This window comes from Sphaerodactylus townsendi, linkage group LG16, assembly GCF_021028975.2.
Source record: "Sphaerodactylus townsendi isolate TG3544 linkage group LG16, MPM_Stown_v2.3, whole genome shotgun sequence".
Taxonomy (NCBI): Eukaryota; Metazoa; Chordata; class Lepidosauria; order Squamata; family Sphaerodactylidae; genus Sphaerodactylus; species Sphaerodactylus townsendi.
Window position 1 is genome coordinate 33702807 of NC_059440.1, and position 12544 is coordinate 33715350.

The following is a 12544-nucleotide window of genomic DNA, read 5'->3' on the forward strand; positions in this document are numbered from 1 at the left end:
GCGCCATAGGTTGGCCACCCCTGAGATAGAGGATCTTTATAAAACCAAAGAACAAGGTCCAGAATTCCTCTTCTGCCGTCCTGTGGCAAATTCCCTTGTGGAAGAGGTCCTTCCTTCAAGACACAAAGCAGGCGTTCATTTGGCACTGAGCGATATGGAGAGGAGCAAACCGGAAGGGCTAAGTAGAAAAGTCTGCTCTTCTGGAGTGATTGGACTTAGAATTTCCAACTTCACAACTCTTATGAGCCACTACCAAATGTTTTTGTGCGACCGCTTCTCAGGGTTTTGACGACATGCCAGAGGTCAAAAAGACTTTGGTAAAGGTCCTGTTTGCAGAAGGTCTAGACTTGGGAAACAACAACTTCATGCATCTCATCATGTGGTCGATGCCGCCACTATGGCCGTAGCCTCTGTTGTGGTACTAAGATGCCATGCAGTAGTTATGGGTGTCTGCGTTACCTCCTGATACTTCAGCCAGGGTTGGAGACCTTCCTGTTGAGGAGAAGACCTTATTCAGTTCTGTCAGATAAATTTAGAATAAAGCTGGCAGCCAAATCTCTAGGCTCGTGGTGGCGAACCTTTGGCACTCCAGATGTTATGGACTACAATTCCCATCAGCCCCTGCCAGCATGACCAATTGGCCATGCTGGTAGGGGCTGATGGGAATTGTAGTCCAAAACATTTGGAGTGCCAAAGGTTCGCCACCACTGCTCTAGGCAGTACTTCAGACCTTCAGCTCATATAAGCAGAGGTGTTTTCCCAGACTCTCCCAACAATATCACAGTGGACCTTCTAAGAATTATCAATCCCAGCAACAAACCCATCTGTATTTTTACCACCAATATTTCCCACAAAGCCGGGGGAGACAGCTTCAGTGGAGGCAAATGGTCAGACAGGGCGTAAATCGTCCTGGGATCAGTCGAGTAGCATGTGATGAACAGTCTCTAAACAGACTGAGGAAATATGCCTCTTACTGGTCACTTATTATAACAAATGATCCATGGGTTTCATTAAGAACTGGCCCTTCCGCAGGTGCCCCAATTTAATGCTTTTTGGGAGCATCTATAAAAACAATGTAAACACCTGGTGACTCGGCTTCCTTCCAGCAGCGGTCGAGTTGAGGTTATCTTTCCTACCCAGAGGTCATCTCACACTTATATAGCCTCTCCAGCTCCATTTCCCGTAAGCTACGCAGCTACCCTGTTGCCGTGGGTGAATCATTATATGGCCATTACAGAGGATGGATTAGGACAGTAGGCCTTTTGAGAGAAGGCAAACGAACTATTAGTCCCATTAAACGTAGACAATAGATTAATCGGGCCATTCAGCGGAGACATTAACAACGGGTTTTTTATTTTGTATTGGTCTGGATATCCAGCCACGCTTCCCCCCCCTTAATAGCCACATCTTTTGCAAACATTGTGGGAACCGAACTGAACCTTGAGGTCGGTGGCGCATCTAGAGCACCCGGGCTGCGGGCGAGGGGCGGGGAGAGCTGCTGGAGCATGAATGCGCTTGAGTGTCAGACGGCTTCCGGGAATATACAGCTGCTGTCTCTGCCATCCTGTAGGGCTTGCCTAAAGAGGGAGTTGTTGGAATGTGCTGTGGAGTCACACCTCACTTACGGCCACCCTGTAGGGTTTTCTGGAGCCAGCGAGGTGTAGTGATTAGGAGCAGGTGGATTCTAATTTGGAGAACTGGGTTTGATTCCCCACTCCTCCACCTGAGTGGCGGAGGCTTATCTGGTGAACCAGATGTGTCCCCGCACTCCTACATTCCTGCTGGATGACCTTGGGCCAGTCACAGTTCTCTCAGAACTCTTTCAGCCCCACTTACCTCACAAGGTTTCTGTTGTGGGGAGAGGAAGGGAAAAGAGCTTGTCAGCCACCTCGAGTCTCCTTATGGGAGAGAAAGGAGGGGTATAAATCTTCAGAACTGATCTGTGTCTCAGGGGGCTTTAAGGTTGTGCCATAGTTGTCGTGCCCATCTTTCTGACTCTGTATAAACATTGCATGTGGAACCCCTGAATATTGCACAGGTGTATGGGGGAAGGGGTGTTGCGGGATGCGATCATGGTTCATGTGTGGCACTGTTGGGGTTGCCATTACTCTATGTAAGCTGGTGATGCCTCTTACTCCCTTTCAACTGCGTCTTTTAGGAGACAAGTGCCGTGGTGGTGAGCTTGACAACTGTCACAGATTTTAGTAAGGAATTTCCAAGAAGACTGCAGATACTTTCAGAACCTTCGCCATAATTGGTCTTCCTTAGTCCATAAATATTTGGATCGACAATACACTATTTGATCGTATAATATTTGATTGATTTCGACAATACGGTATTTGATTGACAATACAATACAATATTTGATTGATTTCGACAGTACGATATTTGGATCACTCTGTGGAGGTCCCCTAGACCAGGGGTCTGCAACCTGCAGCTCTCCAGATGTTCACGGACTACAAATCCCACCAGCCCCTGCCAGCATGGCCAGTGAACATCTGGAGAGCCACAGGTTGCAGACCCCTGCCCTAGACAGAAACCCCCCACCCCATTGCATGATAAAACTTTTTATCACTGCAGAATTGATCAGTTCAATCACTGGACTGAATTCTCATTCATGAGCACCTATTGCCTACTCTAGTAAAGGTAAAGTTTCCCCTTCAGTCGTGTCCGACCCTGGGGTACCACTGCAAGCAGTGATTTTATAGGCAAGCCGCTTTTGTGGGGTAGTTTGCCATTGCTTTCCCCAGCTATTCTTTATCCCCTAGTTATGAGCTAGGTACTCATTTACCGACCAAGGAATGGATGGATGGCTGAGTTGACCATGAGCCAGCTGCCAGGATGACCCACAGGGGGCTCAAACTCCTGACTGTGTGAGTGGCAGTACAAGCACTTAACCACTACGCCACGCGGCTCCTGCCTACTATAGTATGTAAGGAAAACTAGATTGATGCCTTCTGCCTAGATACTAATGCATATAGGTACAACAAGGCATTTTATCTTCAGAGCACAACTCCTGCCTGAAAGGACAAGATCCAGGGAGAGTCCTACTGTGCAGCGAACTGTTTGTCTCTGGCTGGGCAGCTAAGCTGTGTCTGAATTTTTCCGGACAGTAATACAGTCAGTTCCTGTGAAAAGAACTGCCAGCGTTTTGTACAGGAACCAATATACACTTTTGGTTTTGTCCATGTAAGAAAACGATTGAATGAATGAACGAGATGTGGATATTGGACGGCATTTATGGGCGCAACCCGGTGCGCTCGGGAAAGTCTAGTTCCGAAAAAGGCCGCTTGCTCATGGGCCAATAACAACAGGACATCCTCGTGCACATTCTCTGGGGGCTTTTCTCCACACGCTGGAGAAGGAGGGGGCAGAATGGCTTTCATTGCTTCAGATTGGAGGTGAAGGACACCGTTTTCTTGGTCGTTCTTCGTGTCAAAAATGCCTTCCTGCGAAACGCAGAAGGAAGTGGTTCTTGCTTGCTCCCTGGTGTTTTAGTTTTCTTTCTGTTCTGTTCTTACCCTGGCCAGATACTGTCTCCCTTCTGCCATTTCTTATCCTCACAACGACCCTCAGAAGTAGGTTAAGCTGAGAGTATGTCTGGTCCGCCACGCAAGCTTCAGTCAGAGCAGGGATCTGACTCCAGGCCCCTCCGATCCGATCCTGACACAAGTAAACATTGCACCCCACAGCTTGGAGGAAGCTTTCTGATTTAAGGGCAGAGCCCTGCTTGTTTTGACCTCATGTTGTTTCTTGGAGGGTCTCAGATGATACCAAGACTAACAAAAATGTGTGAGTCTCCCTAGCCTCGGCTCCAGGTTTCCGCAGTGACCTGAACTGCTGCCCGTTGTCAACAAATGTAAGCCCAGACCGAGGGGGTTTCCGTTCCCACTGGAGCTTTCAGGCTTCAAGCCCCTCCACCCCCTTTTTCTCGTCACGCTGATGGCAGCTTTTATCTCTGTCCTTTGTCCCCAAGGTCCAGATATCGATTTGCACAATTAAGAAGGAACTGATAATCGCCTCAAAGTAATCCTGTAAACTCCTTTGGAAATTGTTTGCATGATGCATCTCAAAGGTGGCATCTAGGCAAGGATAAGCCTTCAAATTGCTTGCTGCGGTGTTGTGTGTGTGGGGTGGGGTGGAGGTCTAGCCCCTATTGAGCTTTCCTTGTTGAAGAGATTTCCTTACTACGGTGCTTTTGCGGGGGGGGGGGGGCATTGCTTATCAAGAGGGTGGAAGATTGTGGTTGAGAAGCGAGGCCTGAGGTGCCCTGCGAAAATCTGGGTTTGCCAGAAGCTGAGTGAGGAGAGCAGCCAACTCAAAATCGGCCTTTGTCTGGGGCGCGCTGTGAAAATCCAGCGCCAGACGCCCATCGACAGCACCTTCCTCTAATGACTTTTTTGTCATAAACTTTATCTGATTAAGCAAAGCGCTTGGCTGGAGATTAGCCTATTCCCCCTCCCCCTTCCCCTCTGGAGGGGTTCATTGAGCGGCTCTGGGGCACCTCTGGGAGGCAGACGTGGGGTATTTAAAGGGAGATAAATGCTAGGCCATTCATCAGATAGCACACTGCCCGGCTGCCCCAACTGTTACAGGTTAGGGTATCCTGCGCTGAGCCGGGGTGGACGGTCATGGGTTGCAGCGTGCCAATGCACAGAACAAGACCACTGGTCATGTGAGTATCGGAGTCACCCCGTGGCCTCCCCTTGACGTGACTTTTTGTGGCTGCGAGAGTTGATTTTTCTTTGCATTCTGTGGAATATTTGCATTCCGTGGAGGCAAAGCCAGACTGGGGAAGGGAGGAGGAGTTGGATTTGTCTGTGGCTTTTAGCGGAGGTCTCTGTGTTGAGATAGTTCCGAATGCGGGTTCTGGAGAACATAACAAAAAGAAGGTTGAACATGTTAGGCTTTTGGGTCCGTCTGGCTGAAAAGGAGACCTGATCTAACCTTAAAAATAATGGGTCCGAAAGAGGCTTCGCTTCTCTTGGTAGGTGTTTTTGTTGTGTCACCGCCTGGTCAAATAGGGTTTGCTGGTTTTTTAAAAGAAATATGAAAACATACACAGCATGTTTACTGGAGGAGGGGGGGGGAGGGTAGTCAGTCAGTCAAAGGTTTTATTGCCTCAATCTCGCCCAGTTCTTTCCTGAAGTTCTAGAATGAAATAACAAAATGGCATCTAACAGTGTGTGTTGGGAATCGCTGTCATTCTCTGTGTATGTATAGATGTGGCTGTGTTTGGAGAAATGCCTGGTCTAGAAGTTTCAAAAGTGGACATTTGCCATGGTACCCAAACAAGCTTGGCTGCAGCCAAATATTCTGTGACCCCCTAGAATTCCAGTGTCACCTTCCTTCTTTTTAGGGTCACTTATTAATATGATCAGGAGCAAGGGTTGCTTGCCCCTTGCCCCTCGGCACTTGTGGGTCAGAACTTATTCCAGACTTTTCCCTACAGGCATCTTTCTAGAGGAGCCAACAATACAGACAGTTTATTGTCGAAGGCTTTCACGGCCGGAATCACTAGGGTGTCATGGGTTTTCCGGGTTGTATGGCCGTGTTCCAGTAGCATTTTCTCCTGACATTTCGCCCGCATCTGTGGCTGGCATCTGAAGATCCTCTGAAGATGCCAGCCACAGGTGCAGGCGAAACGTCAGGAGAAAATGCTGCTGGAACACGGCCATACAACCCGGAAAACTCACAATACCCTAATGCAGGCAGAGACCAGTGGTAATATAAACTCATTACAGTGTAGATTAACTCAAACTTTTTGAGAAGGTACTGCCGTTTCATAACAACAGGCAGCTAATTTCCTTTTGTAGTTAATTTCGTTTTGTAATTAGCGCCGATATCTAACCTGCTGCTGTTTATAGAGACTTTTAATGCTTTCACAGTACTGACTGAGAAACTGACCAAATCTTTCTTGAGCAAGTAAATACCCAAATCCTCCCACCCTCCCAATGCACACAAACCCATGAAGCTGTGACATATTGTCAAAGGTTTTCATGGCTAGAATCAACTGACTGTTGTTGATTTTCCTGGCTGTATGGTCACGGTTTGCTGCTTTTTGCTCCTAACATTTCATAAGAACATAAGAACATAAGAAAGAGCCTGCTGGATCAGAGCAGAGTCCATCTAGTCCAGCACTCTGCTACTCACAGTGGCCCACCAGGTGCCTTTGGGAGCTCACGTGCAGGATGTGAAAGCAATGGCCTTCTGCTGCTGCTGCTCCTGAGCACCTGGTCTGCTAAGGCATTTGCAATCTGAGATCAAGGAGGATCAAGATTGGTAGCCGTAGATCGACTTCTCCTCCATAAATCTGTCCAAGCCCCTTTTAAAGCTATCCAGGCTAGTGGCCATCACCACCTCCTGTGGCAGCATATTCCAAACACCAATCACACATTGCGTGAAGAAGTGTTTCCTTTTATTAGTCCTAATTCTCCCCCCCCCACCCACATTTTCAGTGTATGGCCCCTGGTTCTAGTAGTGTGAGAACGTCTTTGGTTGGCATCTTCAGAGGCTTGTCTCTGTGCCACAGGAGAGAAACACATTTCACTGTGACGTGCCTCTGAAGATGCCGGTCAAAGATGAGGGTGGGCAGAGCAAAAACGACCAGGCCACGGCCACAAAGCCACAGCAGCTACTTGAAGCTGCCTTCTACTGAATGAGACTCTTGCTCCGTCAAGGACAGCGCTGACTTCTAAAACAGGCAGTGGCTCTCCATGGTCTGAGTAGGGGTCTTTCACATCACCTCCTTCTTGACTCTTTCAGCTGGAGTTGGCAGGGATTGAACCTGAGACCTTCCGCGTGCCAAACAGATGTTCTTCCACTGAGCCACGGCTCCTTCCCTGGCAGAACAGCCTCTTTCCCCACTTTGCACAGAGAACCCAAGAAGACTTAGGTCCGCTTATTCTGACACATATCCAACTTCTTCCATGCTAAGAACCCCTTCTGAGACTGCTTTGGCAGCATCTCCTTCCCGGTCCTGATCATCAAGCCAAATGTACCGGTATATTTGAGGCATGGTCTTTTTCCTCTCTCACAGAGGTTCCTTTGAAAGAGTTTTTGGAAGTATAATGAGGGAGAGCGTCCCTTTCTAATTATTTTCAAGAGTATTCTGGGGGGGATCTAACACCGGCTTCTACACAAATCCCCACTCCAGTGGATAAGAGGGCTCCTGCTAGTGGAGTGAAGCCCTTTCCTTCTTTCTTGCAGCCGGGACAACGACCTGACTTCCTTCATCTCCAACCTGCACCAGAGTCGCCAGCTCGTTATGCCAGAGACCCAGAGCCGCTGCGAGTTCAAGAGAAGCAGCCTCGACGTCGGCTTGGGAGGAGCAGGTAAGCTCTAGCCAAAGCGGGAGATCCCCTGCTGTCCCACCCCCCTCCAAATGCTTGGCTGTTGTGTGAGAAGCGGATGGTGGTGAAAAGTGAGGTGAGGTCTCAGCCGATTTATGCGACCCTGTGAGGTTCTCAAGACAAGAGACATTCGGATACAGTTTGCCATTGCCTGTCTTCTTAGCACAGGGGTCTGCAACCTGTGGCTCTCCAGATGTTCACGGACTACAATTCCCATCAGCCCCTGCCAGCACGGCCAATTGGCTTAGCAGCTCTGGACTTCCTTGGTGGTCTCCCATCCAAATACCAACCAGGGCTTCCCAGATCTGGCGGGATTGAGATTGGGCTAGCCTGGACCACCTCGTTTAACCGTGACTTGGCTTCTCCTTGGTTTTTTATGTGAGGCAGCCTCTGTGTTAAAAAGGGGTCCTTTGGAGGAGCAAAAATGGGGGAGGGGGTGACGTGGGCAGCGAAGCTGAAAGGCCTCGGTTGGGCTTGTAATTGCATTAATCAGGAGCTGGCTACGGTCCCTGGTGGCTCCCTCGCTCTGTGGGATTTCTCCTCCTTATATTGCGGCCTGACCTTTCCGGAGTTCAGCGCGGCTGTCTTGTCTTGCTGCAAAGCCAGAGAAAATCCGGCTGGGCTGCATCCCTTGGTGCTCTTTCACTGCGTCCGTGGGGAGGGGACGGGTCAGGACATCTAAGGGGGGGAAGGCACGTCTATCAACAAGCAATTTCAATAAGCCTTTATTGGCATACAGAACATACGATATAAATACAGTTAAAATTACTAGATAAAACTTCACACTGGATCATAAGTTCAGTTTGCAAACCTGAGCCAGAAACTTTGCCACTGCGAGACAACAGTCAAGGTCATTACAGTTTTAAGAGCATATTTACTTTGTCAAGCTCTGTCAGGGTTTTCATAGAGTCAATGATTTGTAATAATAAGCTGGATCTTGGATTCTGGTAAAGTGGGCAGTGGAGGAGAATGTGCGCAATGGAATCCAACTGCCCTGGACTGCAGGGGCAAAGCCTCTTATCATTTGGTAGACCCTTGAGTCTTCCTCTATGGAGCGGGGATGGCATAATGTTAAATCTAGCCAGCATGTAGGCTCTCCTATATATAGGGTTGGTAAGCGCTGCGATATAGTAGGCTGGGTTTCCCTGCACAAATGGAATGGCCACGTTCATTGGCGAGCAGGATTTGTTGGCCAAGCTCTGCAGTTGTTGATAATCCATTGCTAGTAGCCGCTCTTTGATGAGGGCAAATGTCTCAGTGAGGGCTAGCATGTTCAGAGAGTCACTATCACAGCCCAATTCCCCAGTCTTTGTTATAACTGTTGTGCACCATTACATCTATCAACAAGCGTGGTTCTCTCCAACCGAGGGCCCGTTCTCAGCTCTTCTGCTTTTCACGCACAGCCAGTGAACTGGTTCTGCTGGGTAACTAGCCCTGGGGGAAAGGAAGCTTCCAGATAAACGGGAAAGGACACACAGAGCCACTGGTGGAGGTGGAGGTGGGTTTCGCACTTGCTAGGAAGACAGTTCTGTCGTTGTGGCTCTTGGGTTTCCGCACTTGACCAAAAATCCAAGCAAGTGTTCACATTGGCAGAGGTCCACAGATTGGTTAGCGGAGTTGGAGTTGGAACACCATCTGGTGGCTTTTCTGTTCTCCCATAGCGCTAGCATGGCATCCCCAGTGTGGTCCCTGTGGGTGCCGTGGAGTCCACCAACATCTTTCATAGTCCCCCCCACCCCCCCCGGCTGTTTTCAGAGAGTGGCCGGGTGTGGTCTTTGCCTCAGCTCCTGGCTGTCCGTGGGAGATCTAACTGCCTGTGCAGATTTCTAAAGAGTTGCATCAGCCTCTGCCACTACGGCACGGAGATGGATCTTCACTGTGTGACCGAAGATAAGCTCTGTGTAGGCAAAGGAGCATTTTTAAATCATACGTCCATTTTGAAAGGCATTCTGCAGAACGGAGCTTCTGTCTGAAAAGCTGAAGAGCTACTATGGCCCCTTCCGCACATGCAAAATAATGCACTTTCAATCCACTTTCACAATTGTTTGCAAGTGGATTTTGCTCTTCCGCACAACTGCAAAGTACATTGAAAGTGGATTGACAGAGCATTATTCAGCATGTGCAGAAGGGGCCTATGAGAGCTAGGATGAGAGCCAGCGTGGTGGAGTGGCTAAGAGCAGGTGGATTCTAATCTGGAGAATCAGGTTTGATTCCCCACTTCTCCACCTGAGTGGCAGAGGCTTATCTGGTGAACCAGATGTGTTTCTGCACTTCCGCACCTTGGGCTAGTCACAGTTCTTCTGAACCCTCTCAGCCCCACCTACCTCACAAGGTGTCTGTTGTGGGGAGAGGAAGGGAAAGGAGCTTATAGACCACCTTGAGTCTCCTTCCATGAGAGAAAGGTGGGGTATAAATCCAAACTCTTCCTCCTCCTTCTTCTGCATGACCTCCCTTCCTAATGGGGGGGCAGGTCCCCTTTGGCCACCAGTGAGGGATGGGGTTGCCAAATCCAAGCTGGGAAACCCCTGGAGATTTGGGAATGGATGCTGGGGAGGGCAGAGACCTCAGTGGAATACAATGCCACCCTCCAAAGCATCCATTGTCTTCAGGGAAAGCGGTCTCTGCGGTCTGGAGGTGAACTTCAATTCTGGGGGATCCCCAGGCCCCACCTGGAGGCTGGCAACCAGAATGCCTCTTATTTTGTAGGACTCCACCTCCCCTGGCAGCCATTTTGTGGTTGCATTCTCCGTTCTGCACCAGGATTCCAAAGGTGATTCTAATGGGGAAAGGGTGGGGAAAGCTGTAGAACTTTAATGCTACCGCCAAGCACTCAGTCCTGCATTCCTTCATCCCTTTGACTTTAATGAGAACTGAGCTGCGCGCAGTTAGGTGCATTTGTGGCCACCTTGGCATGCATAATGTTTTACAGGCTTTGCCAGACGCTGACAGAACTCAGCGGGAGAGATACATGCGGTGCTTCTAAAATGCAAATAGCAAATCCCTTGGCTTGAGGAGAACTTGGAAAACATCGGAAGAGACGTTGAGAACGTCAGAAGAGCCTTGTTGGATCAGACCAGTGGTCCGTGTAGTCCTTCATCTGGTCCACAGGTGTCAAACTCACGGCCTTCCAGATGTTATGGACTACAGTTCCCATCATCCCCTGCCCAGGGGATGATGGGAACTGTAGTCCATAACATCTGGAGGGCCATGAGTTTGACACCTGTGATCTAGTCTCTCAGTGTCTAACCTGTTCCTCTGGAGAGCAAAAAACAGGACATAGAGGCCAAGGCCCTCCTCCAGTGTTGCTTCCCGCCATTGGTATTCAGAAGTTGACTGCTCCTGACTATGGAGGTTCACCTCCATTTGTTTTAGGCTCAAGGCTTGAGGGATCCTTAGGCAATGGGTGGGCGGGCTGGCTTCAAGTATCACTTTAATACATCCACGTTAATTTTGCACCCCACAATTGGTTGATTCCCGTTTTTGTTTTATACCTGTGAGCAGTAGGTTTCTTCCTGTTTAGGTTTTGCTCAAGTATACTGAACCAGGTTTCAGAAGCACATTATTTTGGGGCAGTTTTTCAACCCCCTTCCGTCTTAGTTTATCTTGTTCGTCCTCTTAAACCCTGGTTGTCTGGATAAGTCCCTCAGAGGGTCTTCAGAATTCATTGTTTTGCGTGCAGCCGTAGCCAGCCGGTAGGATAGTTAACCAGGACTTTCCTGCACAGAAGCGATTTTTCTGCGAACAGCGGGGAATTCTCTGCCTGGGAATTTAGCTGCTGTTGGAAACCAAATCCCTCACCAGGTAGATCACATACTCTGACCCTGTGAGGCAGTCCTTGTGGGCTGTTCAGCTTGTGTAGTGTAATAAGAAGAGTTTGGATTTATATCCCCCCTTTCTCTCTTGTGAGGAGACTCAAAGGGGCTTACAAACCCACAACAAACACCCTGTGTGGTGGGTGGGGCTGAGAGAGCTCCGAAGAACTGTGACTAGCCAAGGATTTTATCAACATCCTGTTCATCTATATCACAGGTGTCTAACTCGCGGCCCTCCAGATGTTATGGACTATAGTTCCCATCATCTCCTGCCAGCATGATGCTGGCAGGGGATGATGGGAACTGTAGTCCATATCATCTGGAGGGCCACGAGTTTGACACCTATGATCTATATATACATGAAACCTATCAATGGTTGTTGAGTTTTTTAAAAAGCATCAGACATTGGTATCCTTCTACACCACTAGTGGATCTCTTACTCCATTACAGAGACTTGATATTATTTTATTTGGGATCCTCTGTGTATGTATTGCGATTGTTTTATTGTTGTTGTTGTTTATAATTTGTTGTTGATTAAGAGTTGTGGTTCCGGTATATAAATGTTTAAATTATTTTCATTAAAATAGATTTGTATAGTTCGCACTAGAGCCAGACAGGTTCTTTTCCTTTCTTTAAACAAGATATTGTCTCTGGCTCACTATATATATATTTTAGCCCAAGGTCACCTAGCAGGCATCTGTTGGAGTGCACAGGCTCAACTGGTTCACCAGATAAGCCTCCACAGCTCAAGTGGCAGAGTGGGGAATCAAACCCGGTTCTCCAGATTAGAGTGCACCTGCTTTTAACCACTATATCACGCTGAACAGGGCCAAAGTCTTGAGAGGTTTTCTAGCCAGAGCTTCATGGGGCATCCATGCCTTGATGTGGCATTAGCAGTCATTTTCTGCACCGGTTCAGGCAGCCGGTGTCTCGGGTCACCTTCACATTTGACTGATTTGAGTGTTGTTAACCCCACCCCACCCATGAGTCTCAACACACTCTCACAGCCTTCAGATGCAAAAAATCCAGTTGGGCCACGTGCTTTCAGTGGCAGATAGCCCCCAATGAGGCAGGTATAACTTGGCCTTTCCCGTAGCCAGCGCATGCGAGTGAGGAGGCCGAAGGGCACGCGCTGATAAAATCTAATTGCCCCATCGATCGCTTTCGGAGTTGCCGCTTAATGATTGAGATATTCTTAACGTGTTTGATGCAATGCTAGCTATATCTCGCCCTGCCAGCCCCACTGGGAACTGTAAGGTATTACCGGGATCTCTTAATCATGGAGCAGGGCGGCGTGTGCTGGCCCGCTCTCTCTGCCCGGCACCGAAAGATTTATTATAATTATCGTTGGAGCTCTGCTTGGCTTTCTGAGAGAACGCA

General features: G+C 48.8%; 1 protein-coding gene across 1 annotated transcript in view; it reads left to right on the top strand.

Moving 5' to 3' along the window:
- Positions 1-12544, top strand: part of LOC125445565 — a 101922-nt gene that overhangs the window by 74922 nt on the left and 14456 nt on the right. Inside the window, exon 5 of the mRNA XM_048518654.1 lies at positions 7210-7334. Within this exon, the coding sequence (XP_048374611.1) occupies positions 7210-7334 (125 nt within the window). The remainder of the gene's footprint in view (positions 1-7209; positions 7335-12544) is intronic.